At 44.0% G+C, this 19439-nt stretch overlaps 1 protein-coding gene across 1 annotated transcript in view; it reads left to right on the plus strand.

The window, feature by feature from the left end:
• The window catches only part of CHN2 (chimerin 2), a 290041-nt gene that overhangs the window by 135476 nt on the left and 135126 nt on the right, over nucleotides 1-19439 (plus strand). Inside the window, exon 2 of the mRNA XM_044246302.1 lies at nucleotides 12737-12775. Within this exon, the coding sequence (XP_044102237.1) occupies nucleotides 12737-12775 (39 nt within the window). The remainder of the gene's footprint in view (nucleotides 1-12736; nucleotides 12776-19439) is intronic.

A 19439-nucleotide genomic window follows, 5' to 3' on the forward strand; every position in this document is an offset into this window, starting at 1 on the left:
CTTGCTAAGGGACCTTCCCAGGCCAGGAGTGGAGAAGGAGCCCCGCTCCCCCACTGACCTGGTATATTGGGCCATAAAGCAGAGCTTCTCTAGACTACTCCTCACCACTTATATAAGGCATGTGAAGGGTTTGTTCCGTGGCACATGAAGGGTCTTCTAGTTTCCTTGGGATTTAGATTTTGACCTCTACGTCAACTGAACAGCTCTGATCAGAGAAGCCAGCGTGGCAACATGGCAGCTGCTTCATGACTGAGAACGTAGGGAGTCCTGGGGCTGTCCACCAGGAGGGCCTGGAGGGCTTTCTAGCCCAATCTCTATCTTTCCAAACGAAAGAACTAAGACTCATGGGGGAGCATGGCACATCACCCAGGAAACTGAGAGTGTTGAGGTTTTCTCTATTATACCGCTTTCCATAGTTTACTTTAATGACTTGTTTAACGTTTGCCTTCAGTGCTAGACTGAAGGCACCCCAGAAACCGGGACTGGGCTTACCTTGCTCATGGCGGTGTCTTCATCCTGCAACACAGCGCCTGGCACATAAGTGTTTGCTGAAAGGATGGATGGATAGATGGGTGGGTGGGTAGATAGATGGGGAACGTGTGGAGAGATGATTGAGGAAAATTGTGAAGATGTGAGAGAAGGCATATACAGGACCCACCTCAGAATCTGGAATGCACCAGGCACTTAAAGATTCCTTTCCAGGGTTGGTAGAAGACCTTTCTTCCTCTTCTGTCTCTGCACTAGGACTTCCTCTCTTTGACTCTGAGTATAATATGGCCAAGAAACCTTTCTTTCCTAGCCAGTAGTGACATTCATTGCCAGGACCATGATGTGTGAGCTGCTTTCATGAGAATTTAGTCTGTCACTGCCACGACCACTAGCTATCCAAAGAGACACCAGTGCCCACAGTGAACTCAGAAAAGATAGTATTACAACAGGAGAAGAAAGTGTCTCCTCTAAATGGTAGGAGTAGAGCTGGCTGGAGGTACAGCTGACTAGTCTCTAAGGAAAAAGACATGCTTCCTTCGAGAAGGAGATGAATATAAGAATAATTGTCAAGAGGGTTCCTGGGTGGCTCAGTCAGTTAAGCATCTGCCTTTGGCTCAGGTCATCTGGAATCGAGTCCCACATCACGCCCCCTGTTTGTTGGGAAGTCTGCTTCTCCTTCTCCCTCTGCCTGCTGCTCTGCCTACCTGTGCACTCTCTCTCTCTCTCTCTCTCTGTCAAATAAATAAATAAAATATTAAAAAAAAAAAGAATTGTCAAGAGATGACTGACAAGAATTCCTCTTCCCTGTTCATTACAACAGCACTTTGCAGTCTGACCTTGCTATATAACGTGTCACTTTTCTACCTTGTGCCATGGTCACATGCACATGTGGCCAGGAGCCGGACACCCAGCAGGCGGGCACTTCATGCTTGGTGAATGAATGAATGAAGTGATGTGTTTATTTCACCTCCTAACTGATTCCTTCTGGTCGGATTCTGCATCTTGCCTTCATAGCTCCACCAGTGCCTAGTGTACTACTTTGTGCCAAGTAGGCTGTAAGCTCTAGGTAAATATTTGTTGGCTGAATAAATGAATGCCCAAAAGGGCTTCTGGAGGAAAGCCAAGAAGAAATTCCTCTGATGAAAAGAATTTGTAAAGAGGCAGGCAGATGCTGGAAGGGAGAATGTGGGGGCAGGGGCTGTGGGAGGAGAGACAGGCCTCTAGGCTGAAAGGAGGTAGTGGGTGTGTGGTGGTCTCTAAAGAAATAGCAGAGGAGGAATGATAAAGGAGGAAATTATCCAGTAAGAAAGCTGCTCCATCCTGCCTGGAGGAACCTGCATTTTGTAGAAACTTTGGGCAAGGAAGTAGGGAGAGACAAGTGGTTTGGCAAGAAGTAAATGATGGTGATATCCAATGATACTCAAGCTACAGCTCCTGTATCTTTCACTTCCCCTGGCCCTCCGCCTGCCCCCTTACTGGAGGGAGCTATTCACCTCCATCCCATGGCCATACCTCCCAGAAGAGCTGTGCATACTCACAAATTCTATTTAACACTCGCATTCACTTACCCCATTGCACCCACCCACTCTGCATTGCACGGTCCTCCAAAACCCCCTTGTTGCTGAAGCAGTGGGTCCTTATGCTTATCTTGCTTAAACACCTTCCGACACGACTGGCCACTTCTCCCTTTCTAAGTGTCCCTGGTCTTGCCTTTGATGTCAGCCCATCTTGTGGCTTTCCCCCTTATCTCTCTGGTCTCTGGTCAGTCCCCTCTTCCTCTCAAGCTTTAACTGTTGGTGCTCCGTGGGGGTCTGTAAAGTGCCTTCATTCCTCACTGAAGTGTGTATCCGAGGTCACGTCATCTACTTTAATGGCCATAGCAGCATGTTGGGGCTTCCATTTCTAGATCACCAGCTCAGTTCTCTCTTCTGAACTCCAAGCCTCCTAGATTCATTCACTTGGCTGTCCCATGGGCATCTCTTTCCAACAGGAAAAAGCCAAGTGCGTCGCCATCTGCCAGGCCTGCTTCTTCTCTGGTCTGCCCTATTTCTGTGAATGACATCACTCTCCGTCCAGTTGCTTATGCCAAAACCATTTGTCTTCTTCTGCTCAAGGCCAGTGTGATTCTTCTCTCTTTTCCTTCTCTGTCCACAACCAGATCATCACCAAGTCCTGTGGAGTCTACCTTCTCAACACCTTTTGAATTCACCCCATTTTCTCCATCTCCCCCGTCACCACTCGAATTTAGACCACTAGTGTCACCTGCCCAGCTCCCTCATTTCCCCCCTTATCTTCCCTCCCTTCCATCTTCTCTTTGCCCAGTCCTGTGTCACACTGTAACTGGAGTCATCTTCTGAAAGTACAAATGAGGTGCTGTGTCCTTCCTGCTTTTATTTCCCTTTCCCTCTAAAACAAAGGTAAGCCCTTAGCATGGTTTTAAAAACCCTTAATTACCTGGCACGTTTATCTCTCTAATTCCTAGCTACTCTGAACCTACATATATACACAGAAACACACAGACACAGACACACACACACACCCCCCATAGTCCCTGTGTTTCTGCTAACAGGCTGAACCACTTCTAGTTGTCCATGCCATGTTCTGTTTTGCCTCTGGTCCTTCCAGGCCATACCTTGGTCTGTGAATCATACTCCATGAGCCCATTTGTTCACAAAGAAACTCCTTGCCATTGGCTCCTATAGTAGATGTCTGGTTGAAACAGCATCTCCTGGACTAGGTGTAATTTGCTATGGTACCAACAGTTAGTTATGCTTCTCTCAGTCTTTGGAGCCTCTAAGCCTTGATAGTTAAACTCTACTGCCCTGGGACTACTCTTAAAAGAGCCCTAAACAGGGATGCTCAAGGCCATGGGTATTGGCCAAGGCATGGGAAGGGCCTTACTGTCCTAGCCCCACTCAGCTTCCAAAGGCTGGGAGCTTCTGCCATAGACAGTCCTCCTATACAACCTCTTGCTGGAGGATTGCCTCTATTTGTTTGTATCCCTTAATGGAATGTGAGTTTTGAGTCAGGGAACAATGTCTGTCTTTCACTCATCCACTGTTTATTGAGCATCTGTATACCTTGGGATACAACATTTAGGGCCATTCCTGTTGCACTGTCTATGCCCAGCCGAGATGAGTTGGGGCTGAACCCAGCTTCGACTTCCATCACCAGGCCATGTGCTCTGGCTCAGGGCTCTGCCTCCCAGAAGAAGCATCTTCTCACACAAAGGTGACATCCAGCTGCCAAGCCATCGCCAAGCCTGCTTGAAAAGGGTGCCTTTTTCCAATTCACAAAAGGTACTCAATAGGCTAATGGTCACCCAGGCATCAGAGAACAAGAGAAATGAGCCTCTTGCTCTCATAGTACTGTCTGAACAAAGAAAGAAGTAAGCACTTGGTAAAAATGGTTCAGATGGTAAAAAGACTCTGCAAAGAACCAGAGGCTATCTGAAAGACAGCTTTAGATGAGATGGTCCAGGAAGACATCTCAAAGGAGCCAGACATTGAAGCTGAGATCCAGATGATAATTAGGCCGGCCATGTGGAAATCAGAGGGAAGAAACTGTGTGAGATCTCTAAGAGGGCAATGATCTTGATGGTTTCAAGGACGGAAAGAAAGGCCAGAGTGACTGAGGCATAGTGAGCCAGAGAAGAGAGAAACAATGACCAGGGAGAGGTGGCCAGGGGCCAGATCCCGAAGAGCTCCAGAAGCCTACTTGCCTCATTCACTGAGATGTCCCCAGGGTCTGGCTCACTGTTTGTATTCAGTAAATACCTGTTGAATGAAAGACACTCACCATGCTCTGCATAGAGAACATTGGCCCAGAACTGAAGCTCCACGTGGCCCCAGTGCCCTCTAGTGACCACAGACTCCAGCCCAAGGCCCTCAGTAGCTTCATCATCTTCAGAAAAAATCTCAGCTTAGCCTTGTCCTTGGGGCCCAGCCAAGTGTCTGGAATTTTATTAAATTAACTTACTACTTTCTTTTAGTTTTAAGAATTTGTCTTATTAATTATTCTCTGCAAGTAGGACTAAATCAGTGACAAAAATCCCTGACGTACAATCCACAGTGAGATGCAGACCAGGCCTTCCTTCTTTGCCCAGGCAGCAGTTTTCAAAGTGAATACCTGGATGTCCAATTTCTCAGGCGAATGCAGGGAGCCTGTAGAGGTGCCAAGCATTAGAACACGTGTTTCTGTATTCCCTAGGCAGTGTGACAACGAGAAAGCTATCTGAAAGACAGCTCCTCCACATTTCCAGTTAGGAAGATCTCCAGGTCATCACACAGCTCAGGTGTGGCCCTGTTTGGCCGCAATGGCCTGACAGGACCACAGCCACAGGCTACATGCTCTGGCTTCCACAGAAGTTCTGAAGACTCAAGCTTGGGGCATGATGTGCCTGTTGGGGGCATTTTGAAGGGTAGGCACAAATGTGACATCCTGCTCATCCTATCATTGCTCAATTTCATTTGGATCCCAACCCATTCTGGGCACATTAAGCTAATCACCCAGCAAATACTGAACTGTTGATCTCATTGTGAGGCTGTCCCATGTCTGATTGAGAACGCTGTTTTCCACCCAAATTCCTCAGAAGACGCTCCCTACCTGTAGCCTATTTGCAAATGTGTATATCAAGAAATCAAGAGCAATGGCTGAGACCTGGCCCTTCTGGAAGAGGGGATGGCTCTCTATTCCCAATGATGCCCCCTCTGCCCCCATACAGTAATTTATGCAGCTTTGCTTGAAGGATTCTTAAGGATGAGTCCTCTCCAACATTCTCTAAATTGGTGAATCTTTCACTGCTCGCATTTTCCAGAGGCCCCACATGTGTTTTTCTGTTGATCTAGTCACACGCCACTGAGCCCGCCGAAGGAATCTGGCTCTTCTTGAGGTTTACAAGGGCTTCCTCCTTAGTTGTCACTTACTCGAGTGTAGCACATGGCATTCTCTAAATTTTCTTCATTAATCAGTCCCCAGATTCCTTTACACTTGCTCCTCAGGTGATTGCATCAAGTCAACATATTTCTGGAGCTGAAGAGGCCTGGAAGAATAGAGCCTTCCAACTGCAGCTACCAAAATGAATGGGATTAATGTGTTTCCACCTCACTCCATGGCCATATGTTTCCACAGGTTCACTCTGAGGAACGTTCCATGCTTCCATTTGCTTTCCTGCAAAGGCACACTTAGGCTTATCTGTGTATTTTCTCACCAAGTCTTAAAGGTACAAAAATTAAAACATATATTGGTGATAGCCAGTGTTGGTGAAGGTATGGGGATACAGGCATTTGTTCACACGTTGCTGAGAGTTCCGACTGATACAACTTTCGAAGGCCAGTTTTTTAAATTTACTTACAAAAGAGAGCAAGAGAGAGAGAAAGAGAGAAAGAGCAGGGGGAATGGCAGAGGGAGAGCGAGAGAGAGAAATTCAAACAGACTCCGAGTTGAGCACGGAGCCCAGCACCAGCCTTGATCTCATGACCCTGAGATCATGACCTGAGCGGAAACCAAGAGTCTGACACTTAACCAACTGAGCTGCCCTGGTGCCATGTGGAAGGCTATTTTAACAGCTTTTGAAACAAAAAATATAAAGACCCTTTACTCAGGATTTAACATATCATTGCAGCTTTGTTTTTAGTAATGGAAAATTAAAAGTAGCCTAAATTAGTTCATCCTTTGGAAACTGTTATAAAGGACTCAAATTCATTTCGGTATTACTCATGGAGTAGAACACCAAGCCACACGTAAAAAAAACCTAATAATAATAATGACAGTACAGATCTCTGCGTACTGATGTGGGAAGATGCCAAAGGAATATCATGAAATTCAAAAGCAAATTGCAGAACAATGTATGTGATAGAAGACCATTTAAAAAAATTTTTATTCCAGCCATTTATAAGCCAGATTTAGGCAGAGTCACATAAATCGATCAATGGTGCTTTTTCTGAGGTAGGCAGCTTTCTAAGATAGACATTTTTCGATTGTTGGAATTTTTCTGTTTTTCCACAGTAGGTGTGTATTCCTTTTTAAGTTCAGTAAAAACAGTAGAGATCATAAGTTATTTTTGTGATGCTTTTGATCGAGAAAGATGAGTTTTTATGGTGCATGCTCTCCGTGGCCCCTGTTGTCCTCTCCTTGGGCCTCAGCCATGGAGAAGCTTTCCATGCCCTGACACCGCAATTCTTCGTCCTTCCCCCAGAACTCGGGATGGCAATGCATCTTCTCAGGGTGAGTTACTTCAGCACAGAAGGTTTTTGAGATGACTTTAAAGTCTTAGCACGCAGGCCCCTTTAACCAGCTTTTCTTTGCTTTGCTTTTTGTTTAATATGTTTGGATTCTTTATAGATTATTTTATGCAAGTGGTCTTATGACCTACTTTTTTAAGATTTTGATCATTTTCTAAGCATTACATCTTTTTTTTCCTCTCCCTCCACCCCCTCTTTAATGAGAGGAGATATCTGCTTCCCAGCCTGCTTAAAATTGCTCATTAACGTTGATTTCACAAAATTTTTAAAAGAGGGCCAAGGGAATTGGACATGACCTTTTGCTATAGAAGCCCTTGTGTCTTTTCTTTCACCTTCCCTCTTAACTCTTCCTGAACTAAAACTCTATACGCTACCTGTGTTATTGTAAGGATTATTTTGGTTGGGTCTTTTTCTTCTACTTTACTTCCAGGGTGGTGATTGATTGATTGGATGATTGATCTGAAAGACAGAGAGGACATGCAGTTGAGTGGGGCAAAGTACAGACTCCCAGCCCAGTGGGAGCCTGACATGGGGCTTGATATCAGGACGCGTGAGATCGTGACCCATGAGATCACGACCTGAAACAAAACCAAGAGTCCAAGACTTAACCAATGGAGCCACCCAGGCTGCCCTAAAAATAAAATCTTAAAAAAAGAAATAGAGAAGCAACCTAGCATTCCAATGAATTTATTTCTCACTTATTTAAATTTTTACACAAACAATATGATCAGAAAATTAGAAAATGCAGGTGAGCAAATGAAGAGAAAAGTAGAAATCACCTGTATTTTCACTATCAAGTATAGCTTCTGTTAATAATTGGGTTTTTACAGTCTTATAGATCATTTCTTTTTTTTTAATTTTATTTATTTATTTGACAGAGAGAGATGACAAGCAGGCAGAGAGGCAGGCAGAGAGAGAGGAGGAAGCAGGCTCCCTGCCGAGCAGAGAGCCCGATGTGGGGCCCGATCCCAGGACCCTGAGATCATGACCCGAGCCGAAGGCAGTGGCTCAACCCACTGAGCCACCCAGGCGCCCCTTATAGATCATTTCTAAGTGCATATTTTTTTTCTGAAACTGGGACTATATTTAATAGACTGTTTTATAACCTGATTTAATACTCAATGTTACCATAAATATTTGCCCATGTCGTTAAAGAGAGAGAATGATAGCAAGCATGGAGTTTAATGCATTCCAGGCACCAGACTAAGTACTTCATACATACTGGCCCATGCTCTCCTCACAACACGCTGTAGGTTGGGCAGTATTATTACTCCCATTTTGTAGATAAGAAAAATTGAGGCACAGAGAGATGAGATAAATCGGCTAAGGTCAATCCGCTGGTAAATGACAGAACTAGGTTTTGAACCTAGATAGTCTAGCTCCAGAGGTCATGTTGTTGACGAAGCTCTGACCCACACCATTCTTTTCACATCTCTATTATAGGATAATTTATTTAACCACTTCCTCTTTCTGGACAGTTAGATCCACTGTTCATAAAGCAGCAATGAACACCTTGTTAATGTATTTACCTGTACGTGTTCATGTACAGCCTTAGGCTAAATTCCCTTGGATAGAATCGCCAAGTCCAAGAGTTTACACACTTTTTAAAAGTCCCGATGCCAATTAGTTAATATTTTTAAGCAGTATATTTTCTAAGTCTTTTTGGCCCTCTTTGTTCTTTTCCAAAAGTGTGTAACTGTCTTCTGGGTTCAGTGATAGTTTTTTGTTTTTGTTTTCTTAAAACATGGAGCTTCTTCCCTTCTACGTCCTCCCCCTTCCTTCTGCATCGTACCCATTTCTCTAAGACATTTAACAAAATAATACAGTTTCCACAAGTATTAAGCTTTATGGTGTCAAAGTTCTGGTACCTTACACCTCCCTCACTGTTCTTCTTCGATGGGGTTCTGTACACAGATGGAATGCTGTCCACCCTTCGACTTGAGGTCAATCTTTCATACAGCTCTTTTTTTTTTCCTTTTCTTTATTTAGTCTTTCAAGCTTTACAAGAGTCAAAGTAACAAACCTGTTATGCAATATATTTTTTTCCCTGATTCAATACATGTAAATGGGGTGAATGTGTCTGGCAAGGATGGCTGATGTGTCAGAAACTTGGAAGACAGAGCTTGCGGCTGTCCTCTCACTTGGGCCTTGCTCTTGCTCTATAACCTTGAGAAAGCCACTTGATCGCTTCTGTGTTTCATTTTCCTCATTTGCCAAATGAGGACGGTGAACCAAATGACCTAGAAAACCTATTCCCGGTTTGGGGGTGGAGGATTAAAAAAAGTGTCAGGCTATCCAAGTGTGAAGTAGAGCTTTGAAAAGTATTATGTGAACTTGGGGCAAATGTGCACATGGGTGGGGTAGGGTTGGAGGCAGCTAAAGACGCATTTCAACATATTAAAAATATTTTGTGCCTTGTGTCTTGACCGAGGTCTCCTAACTGTGCTTTAGTGGTTTGTGAAACATGTCTCTAAGACCAAGGTAATTATAGTTGTTCCACTGAAGCATGACAAATGGCCTCTCACTTTGAATTCTTTAATGGGAGAGAAAAACCTTCCATGACAACAGCACTAGAACTTAATTACAGGCCCCAGATCCAGGGTAAGAAGAGAGAGAGTCGAGGCTGTGGTCTAGGGGCGGGAGACTACCTGGGGAGAACCAGGACAGGCTGATATAACGCTGACAACACGATGAGGACATCAGTGGGGCTACACCAAGATCTCAGCATTGGCCAGGCGCTGTCCCAAGAACTTGAAATCTGGTATCTCCTTTAATTCCCACAGTGACCTAAGAGATAGGTTGGGAGGTAGGCACTTTTATTTCTTCTGTTTTATAAAAATGAGTAGCAGGAGGCTCTTGAAGTTAAGTAACCAGCTTCGAGTTACTCAGCCGGTCATTGATCAGAGGTGAAATCTGAACTTTGAGAGTTTCCTTACTTAACACAGGCTTTTTGGGTGCCCGTTACATGCCAGGCATCCTTGTGGGGGCTGCAGATGCACAAGGGAATGAGGCAAAATGCCTGTTTATATGGAGTTTGGCTAATAGTGGGATGAGCCCTGTGATAACAAGCCAACAGATCAATAATTTCAGAAGGCAACAAACGCTATGAAGGAGAGTGACCAGAGCTGGGGGAAGGCTGCTTTACACAAGACTGTCAGGGAAGGCCCCGGGGGGGGTGGGGTGACATGTGAGCTGAGCCCAACATAACGGAGCAAGTCAGCCATGCAGAGATGCAGTGGGCCCTCCACAAGGGCGATGGCCGGGGGCGTGGGAGAACTTGGCTTCTTCTAGGAACAGAGAGAGAGAGTTAGCATGTCTGGGTATGTGTAAAAGGACAAGATGTCTGCAAAGGAGTCAAAGAGGCCGGTGGGGACTAGATGACACAGCACCTTGTGGGCCACAGTAAGAGGTTTGTATATCTTATTCCAAATGTAGAAGGAAGCCACTATAGAATTTTAAGCAGGGAAGCGTGATCTCCAGTCTCTGTAGGCGGCCTTTTTCACCTCTGTGTAATATTACTAACAAGGAGCAACTAAAAAGGGGTAAATTATTTCTGTAGTATTCAGGGGAGCCTAAATGAAAGTTATAAAGTCAAGGGCCAGTGTTTCAGATGAAACAAAATTCTTGTTGTTGTTGGTTTTGGTTTTTTTTTCCCCACAGAACAGCAGGACTGTAATGGCCAGGGAGGAAGAGATCCTTTAATCTAAACTTTTGGCTTCAGTTAAGAAGACCTTTGGGGCACATCAGTGGCTCAGTCAGTTAAGCGCCCAACTCTTGATTTCAGCTGAGGTCATCATCACAGTTTGTGGGATCGAGTCTCACATCGGCAGGCTCCATGCTCAGTGGCGAGTCTGCTCGAGATTCTCTCATTCCCTCTCCTGATGCCCCTACCCCTGCCCTCTCTCCCTCAAATAAATAAATAAATAAATAAATCTTTTAAAAAATGACAGAAGACCTTAGGAGAGCCAAGAGGAGCATCTGAGCTCCATTTAAAACCTGTGTAAAGAAGACTGCTTCTTCTCTTTGGGAACCTTCCGTCAATGTGCCGAGAATTGCACTCTAGGTACTGACAATTTTTTTTTTTTTAAGATTTTATTTATTTATTTGACAAAGAGAGCAGTCACAAGTAGGCAGAGAGGCAGGCAGAGAGAGAGGGGGAAGCAGTCTCTCCGCAGAGAGGCCGATGCGGGGCTCAATCCCAGGACCCTAAGATCATGACCTGACCTGAAGGCAGAGGCTTAACCCACTGAGCCACCCAGGTGCCCCGGTACTGACCATTCTTGACCACGACTCGGTCTGGGGATTATGCTCGCCTCCCAGAACAAATCTCATCCAAAATAATAAGACATTATAGCTTTGTTTAGATGACATCTCAGGGATTTGCATTTCTATGCAGTCTGGTTTGTGTGTGTTATCTTTCTCTTTGAAAAATATTTTTGAAAGTGCCATCAACATGTTAACATGCAAGACCTGATTTTTCTGGACTTGGCAACTTGATTTATTTTATTTGAGTGCTTTCTATAAATAAATACTCCTGTTAATTCATTAAAACTGGTTTATGTCATATATAGGGTGAAATTAGTGACTTGTTTGGGTTAAAAGCTCACAGTTGGAAGAAACTATTCTACTTTGGCAGAACTATAAGGAATTTCACTTTTATTGGCAAACTAAGTTTGAATAACAATGCAAAACATCATTAACACACTGTATTTGTGTGTGCATGTGTTTGGGTGTTTATGCATTGGTAGGTTCCCGACAATACAGACCTAAGAGTATGGAATTATTTGAATGAAACTATATTTGGAGGCATTTAGTTACCTCTGTGATCGGTGGACCCCAGAGAGCAAGACATTAATTGTGAAAGAATTTAATTTAAGCTACACAGCTATAATTAAGTAGGATTTGGGGAAGTTCACCACTCTTGTGTTAGTTTTTATACAAACAGCATATTTGTTTCTCGAGAGGGGAAAAATTCTCAAACTATCTCGGCGCAAGAGGTCAGAGAAGATCTAGTCCTTGGCACAAAAGTGGTATGTGACAGTAGCATCAGGACACGGGGCAGTTGGGAGGATGGCTGTCTGATGCTTTGGGGGTGCAGGGTGATGAAAACAGTTCCCTCATATAAAGGTGCTGAATTAGAGAACTCTTACGGTTCCCCCAGCTCAGCATTCTGTGATATCCAGAGGGAAAGGATTCTCCCCTCTGGCTGTACAAGCTACAGTACGTTTTACCAAGTCTTTATGCTACAAGCTCAGGACAGCTCTAATAACTCCGTCAGAATTATAAATTCAGCTGTCAGCACTGGGATTGTTGAATCGACTGAACAAGCAGATTTTCTCCCATTGTCTGTTTTCTAGATTGATGAATAACAATTTCGTCCTCTCCATTTTGTTCTCACTCTTTCACTCTGACACTTCTGATTGCTGAGAGGTGTTCTCGAAATTTCCTAAGTCACACACTGGAGTAAATTCAAGGAGATAATGTGATTCCAATTGAATCATCAGTGTCTCTGCTGTCAGACCCAGTCATTGTAGGAGTTCAGTTGGTGGAGTTGCACAACTTCCCAGATTTAATATTACATACTTGCCACTTTACGTCTTGCCCTCAAGTCTTAATAAATGGGCTAAAGGTCTGATGGGAAACTGTGAGATAAATTATATGTTTATTATGCCAAGTTAAGTAAATACCGCTTGAAAGGATTACTGGAGGGTACAATCAAGTTAATTGCTTTAAAAATCTTTTTTGATTTACTGGGCTCTATGAAAATGGTTAAGCAATTGATTTCTGTCACGGTAAGTGATCTGAAGAGAGTGGTGTTGGGTCTGCGAGGGCTGCCATGCGTATTTCCTCCCTCCTGGCTGGAACTGTCCCATAAATGAGCAGAGAGGGCCCCCTGGGACCAGAACGCAAGTACTGCTGACAGACTGTTGTTCCTCCAAAGAACACACATGTTGACAGTTTGACGTTCAGGCTGACAGACTGATTTCTTTTCTTTTTTATTCTAGATGCTGAAGAATACCAGCCTCCAATATGGAAATCATACTGTGAGTATTTGAAACGAGACTCTCCTCAGAGGTCTTCTGTCGGCCTGCCTTTTGAACAACTCTTGCCGTTGATTTAATGCACTCAAGCAATCCCACATCACGGCACTGCAAACCCAAATCTTTCTTTTTTGAGATTTGAGAGTGGACCACACAGCCATTCCCCCTGGCCGGGACCCCTAAGAGCAGGCTGCCTGTGACCCATTTCAGGAATGCTTAGAAAAAAAGAGACATTCTGACTCCCCGCCTCTTGGTTGGCAGTTGGTCTTTTCTTTTTTGCAGAGCCGGTCAGCAAGGGTGAATGTGTGACCTCCAGTGAATTACATTCTTAGCTGATCATCCTATAGCTGTAATATCATATGCATTGGCCACAGAAAATATTAATAGATAGCAAAGACTAACATATGGTCATTACGGGTGGCACCTTAGATACAGATCCTAACTGGTCATCAGTCAGCAATTCAGCTCCCTTCGTGAAGGCAGGCAGTTGTCATCACGTCACGCTCATTTTCTCTTTCCTTACTATCATTTGCCTAAGTCATTCTCTAAGAGCAAGAGAGGGAAGGAGTGGGGTAGGTGGGAAACCCGCTGTGCTGACAGCCAGGGGACACGTGTTCTTGTTCAGGCTCTGGGTCTGGACAGCAATCATAAGAGTAATTAGTACCATCGTTATCGATGTTACCATTGTTTCTCCCACCCGTGAGACCTGCCCTGGGCCAGCCGTTGTGCCAGCTGTGTGTCTGAGCTCTCAAATTCTCACCGCAGCCCTAAGCAACGGTGGCCACATAGAAGGAAACCACAGCTCAGGGAGGTTCAGTAACTTGACATATGGTCTGCATCTCTGAGTGCATTGGACTGGCATGCAGAGTGGAACCCAGAAGCAAGCCTGACCCACAGCCTGCAAGTTTTCAAGACGTTTTTCCTTCCACTTAAAATTTTTTAAAGATTTATTTATTTATTTGAGAGAGAGAGAGCGCATGCGCACCAGTGCAAATGGGGGAGGGGGTGGTAGCGGGACAGAATCCCCAGGTGGATTTCCAACTGAGCATAGAGCCCTACATGGGGCTCAGTCCCAGGAACTGTGAGATCATGACCTGAGCTGAAACCAAGAGTTGAATGCTTAACCGACTGAGCCACCCATTTGGCCCTCCACTTAAAATTGTATACCTAAATATATATATTCACACAGACACGCATATATACCTATACTCACTCATGTACATATGTGTTACAAAAGCAATACAAAGCTGCATACAAGAGAAACATTACAAAATACACAAAGCTGAGAGTGAAATGTTTCAGGGTTGACCAACCAGCCCCCATCCTGGATTCTGCATCTCTGTCCTGCTTACCCAGGGCTGACCTCTGTCAGTTTTGGAAGGCATAGCCTTCCAAGTGTTCAAAAGACACATGCGTTATATGAAGGTATTTTTGCAGTTGTGCCCTTTTGAAAAAAAAAAAATGGGTTTATGCTGTACTTGGTGACCTTCAACTTGCTTGTTTCACTTCACAAATACTTTGCTTTTATCTTCCCACGTCAGCATATATAGAAGAACCTCATTCTTATTACATGAGTCTGTTCTTCCATCTGTGAAATAAAGGGGTTGTGCTGGGTCTCTGAGGGCCCTTCCAATCTAATGTTCTGCATTCTGATCTTCCATTTTAAAAGGCAGTGCTAATGACTTAGTAATTGGATGTTTTTGTTTGTTTGTTTCCTAATGGAGTGTGAAGAGCTCTGACAGTAAATCAACAAAATATCCATAGTGAGAGGCTTGGGGTGTTCCATGACTCACTGTGCTTTGCACACCACTTTGCACAAAGCCTTGCGTACATTAAATAGCCAATAAATATTTGTTGAGTGAGTGCCACCGCAGAGAGCTCTACTGAAGCAAAAAGATGGCATTGGCTCAGATTCATTTTGCCTTTCGCTAAGAGGCCTTGGGCCACCCAATATATCTCTTAAAAGGGCTTCTGTGTCCTGAGGAAGGTAGGAAACAAATGGCTAATTACATGTTTACAATGTCAATTTCACGCTTGTGTATTGGTTTTAAGTTTGATTTGGGGGGTCTCACCAAGTTGTGTGTGTGTGCGCATGTGTTTAATTTGCTCTAAAATCATAAAACTTCAGACACAGAAGGGATAGTTAATGCCATTTAATGCAAACTGATTGGCATTTATGAAATTACTCTTTATTACCTCTGACTAAGTGTCATCCTGACTGTATTTGAGGACGTCTGGTGATGCCTAATTCCAAAACTGAAGGGAGTATACCACCAGATGTTCCATTCATGGCATCAAAACCACATTGCCCAAAGGCATTCAGAGCGTCTGAGAAAGAACTCTCTTTTGGCTGTCCTGCACCACTAAATTATTTGAGTTTCAATGCTGGGCCACCTAAAAACTCACCTGACCATATTATTCCCAAGATCATGCTACTCTCTTATTCCCAAGATGGTCATCCTTTCATCTGGTCTTTAGAGCATAAGTATTAGGAGTCAAAAATGACTAACTTGTGATCCATACTTTCCTCCAGTTTATAGTCTTGTAAGGGAGACAGATATAAACCAGTTAATTTAAAATGCAAATGGCTTTTTAGTAATAATATAGCATTCATCCACCTCTTGGGATTAGAGAAGTCTTTATAGAAGAGGTTTAAATTTGTATAGGGTCTTGGAGGATTAATATGAGAAGGAATCTTAGGGTCTTGCCAAGCTTCATGAGATACTTTTTAAAATCCAAATATGCTAAAACTAGGATTTTCCTGAACTGAACATCCAAAAAATTTCAGAGTATGAAATTTGCTCTATTTGAAATAACTGGTTGTTAAATCCATTTTGAACCTCAGGACTCACCAAGCTCTTGTCTTTGAAATGTTCACAAACCATCCTTTGAAAGATAATTTTAGATATTGATGTCAAGCTCATTAACGTATCATTTATGGAAGCCACATTTTTCCATCACATACTTTTTTTTTTCAAACTTTAGTGATTATTTGGTACTTTGAAATCTCTCATATATTTGCTGGAGGCAATACATTTTTACCGAATTATAGGACTTGATTGTGAGAATTACGATTTTGAATTTTTAATAGAAGGGTCTAGGTATGTCTTATCTTTTATTGCCTGTTATTGGACATAACTTTGACTTATTTGATATCAGATTCTAGTTGTGAGGCATGAATCCCAATTATGATTATCCTAAAAGAAAATTAGTCTGCTCTATGATAATCCACTTTAAATAGTGGTTTCTCGGGTTTAATGTTAATTACAATGCTCTTGATTACCAGTATCGACAGTTTACTTTCCTGATTGTTTAAGCAAAGTGTTAGAACTGAGTCTCAGGGCTGACTGATCTTATCCCTTGCTAACTCCAACACTGTGGTCCAAGGGTTGCGATATGCTGCTGCCCTGAACCAATCAGGATCCAACCCTATATAAGAAACGGAACTGGAAAATTTTGAGAACTGTTGGAATGGGGAAGATGGAAATGGACATTGGGGAGGCAACTACAAATGTCTGGCTTAGAAATGTAGAGGAAGGGACGCCTGGGTGGCTCAGTTGATTGGACGACTGCCTTCGGCTCAGGTCATGATCCCTGAGTCCTGGGATTGAGTCTCGTGTCGGGTTCCCGGCTCCACAGGGAGTCTGCTTCTCCCTCTGACCTTCTCCTCACTCATGCTCTCTCTCAAATAAATAAAATCTTAAAAAAATATATAGAGGAATAGGAACATTAAAATCAGCTCTCTTCCTATTTTATTTAAGGTAGACTGTTCATTCATTCATTCACCACTCATTCAGCAAATACATACTAAGTTTTTGCCAAGCCAAACACTGTGTTTAGAGTCGTGAGGCCAAAGAGATGGATAAGTCCGGGTTTTGACTCCGAGCGCCACGACGTCACATGAGGTTCTTCAACTCCCTGAATTCTCTGCTCCCCTCCCTTTCTTAGAGCCGAATGCTGTCACTCACTGGGCTGTTTCCAAAAGAATAATCTTCCCCCAAATATCATATATCTGCAGCTAGTACTTAATATTCAAGACTAAACCCCCAAACATTGATGAAGTCACCGAAAAAGTTTTGGTTTCAATATTCTAAAAGAAAAGCTATCTTCAAGTTCACTTAAATAAATAAATAAATAAAGCCATATTCGAAACTTTAAACCAGAATTGTATGAACTGTATGCCCTAAGCAGAGAAGTTCACAAGTCAGCCACCCTGGGTATACTCTGCAAGCTTTTCTTTTCTAAGAGGCCAAGTGCCAATTAAACAGCAGATGCTGGGGCCGACGGCCCTCCCAGGAGACCTTCCCAGACAGTAGGTCAAGCAGTCACAGCTTGTGCCTGTTTTCCTAGAGAGGAGTTCAGAACCTCAAAACCCTTCTCCACTGACCCCCTGAATCAGAATCATTGGGGGGAATATTTATAATAACAAATCCTTAGCCCCCCCCAAGATTTCTGAATCAGAAAATGTGGGGGGGATCTCCAATTTATCACATGCTATAGGTGTTTCTTCCACATACTTACACCTGAAACCCACCATCATGAGGCTACATGGCCTCACACTTGGGTTTTTCACAGTGCCATTAGACAAGAGGAGACTCAGTCCCCGTTAAGACTGGACACTCTATTAGTGAGAAGGTGGGAGGTGGGGTTCAGGGGAGAAGACCTCCAAAACACCTACTAATTCTTACTCACACCCAAGAGCTTTTCCCATGAAGACTGGAAAGACATGGGCGGTGAGCTGGGGGTACGGGCTCAGTGTCACAGTCCAATGGCTGGCTTGGGCTCCGGGGTGTGCATGCCCCTCTTTAGAAAGAAGTGGCTGTAGAGGCCATTCCTGAAGGGTCTTTCAGGAACTGTGGGTGTGGACTGAGCTCCCGCATCACCCAGGCAATGAGCTTTCACTTGGTATCCACAGGAAGAGGGGTTGATTATTGTCAGAGGAGAGTGCACCCAGTTTTTTTCTTGAAAACAAAATAAAACCTTCTTTCCATGAGCTCTGGGCTTCTCAGTGTGCTTCAGGTTGCTTGGAGAGCAAGAGCTCCTCTACCTCCACTTTGCCCAGTGACCTTACCCTCTGCCCAACAGCTCATTCCAGTGCTAAGAATTAATCATGTGCTCTAGAGCAACCAGGGCTGGGGAGTGCCTGGAACACATTTGGAACATTGCTACAGCAGCAAATTCCATCCTATCACCTCTTAGCCCACAGGACCCCCCAAGAAGTGATATACAGTATTGCATTTTGCTTGTGAAACATGTTTGTTAAACAACAACAACAAAAACTCAAGTGACACTTTCAGATTATGTGACATGTTCCAGGTTGTATTAAATGTGCCCCAGAGGTTTTTTTTTTTTTTTTTTTTAAAGATTTTATTTATTTATTTGATAGAGAGAGATCACAAGTAGGCAGAGAGGCAGGCAGAGAGAGAGGAGGAAGCAGGCTCCCTGCCGAGCAGAGAGCCTGATGCGGGACTCGATCCCAGGACCCTGAGATCATGACCTGAGCCGAAGGCAGCGGCTTAATCCACTGAGCCACCCAGGCTCATGGACAGTTGTTTTGTTATAGCTAACCTGGAAAAGGAGGGACCGAGACTCTCACTCGAAGCTAAGATAGGATTTAGGGCCCATTTTTTTATATGGCTACCATTGCCGTTGGTTGCCGTCTCATTATCTTTATGGAGACACATAATCCAGATGGTCAACAGCTTCTGTGCCTAGTTGCCAAATGCTGTCGCTTAGAGCTGCAGCAAACAGATCGATTCCTGAGACCTGCTCACTGAGAAACGGCAGTCAGTTGATGATGTGTGCTGCCCACGGACAAGGAAGGAGACCTGGCGTCTCTGGCTCGAGAGGCTTCGAGGGACCCCCTCAAAGTTGCCCCGGATCAGACTGTTTCTGAGGCTAGCGAACGATGGCATTGCTCTTTACTAAACCTGAAAGAGTCCTCAGAGGACGCAGCAATGGACTTTAGCCTGTCCAGAATGTTCCTTCACCTGTATCCTCTTTGATTGTTTATGGCTTCTCCATCTCTCATTGTTTCGAGATCCTTCCCTCCATTCATCTTTCATGGAGCCCTGTCCTCTCCTCCACAACCGACTCACCTTCTTATCTACGTTTCCACCAGTGTTGTCTTAACATCTCCTTGATGTACAACTAAAATACTGTTCTCTCCTGGTTCCCTGCCTCCAAGGCTCCTCCCTTGATCCTTCCTTCAGCGAGGCAAAGCACAATGGCCCCACTTCTGGCTGCTGAGCATTAGAATCTCCATAGAGCTTTATAAAAAAAAAAATTAGGGGGCTTTTCACCAGACTGTCCGAGTGAACACTGCCAGCGTGCAGCCCTAGTCCCACACAGGACCTCTCAGCTGCCTGAGAGGGAACTCTGGCAAGTCATTTAGGGAGCGACTGGCAAGGCTGAAAAACACACACCTTGGAATCTGGGAAATCAGGCTTTCAACCTCGATTTCATCATGTTATTTGTATGACCTTGAGCTTCTTCAAAGCTTGGCATCTCCACTAGTTTTATTAGTCAGGGCAGAATAATAGTTACCCTAGAAGTTTGTCAGAAAGATTAAATGAGAAGATGTAGATAAGGTGTTTGGCACATAGTAGGTGTCCACAAAATGGCAACTTCTGTTATTCTGAATAGTCTTATCCTTATTATTATTCTG

This window comes from Neovison vison, chromosome 4, assembly GCF_020171115.1.
Source record: "Neovison vison isolate M4711 chromosome 4, ASM_NN_V1, whole genome shotgun sequence".
Classification (NCBI taxonomy): domain Eukaryota; kingdom Metazoa; phylum Chordata; class Mammalia; order Carnivora; family Mustelidae; genus Neogale; species Neogale vison.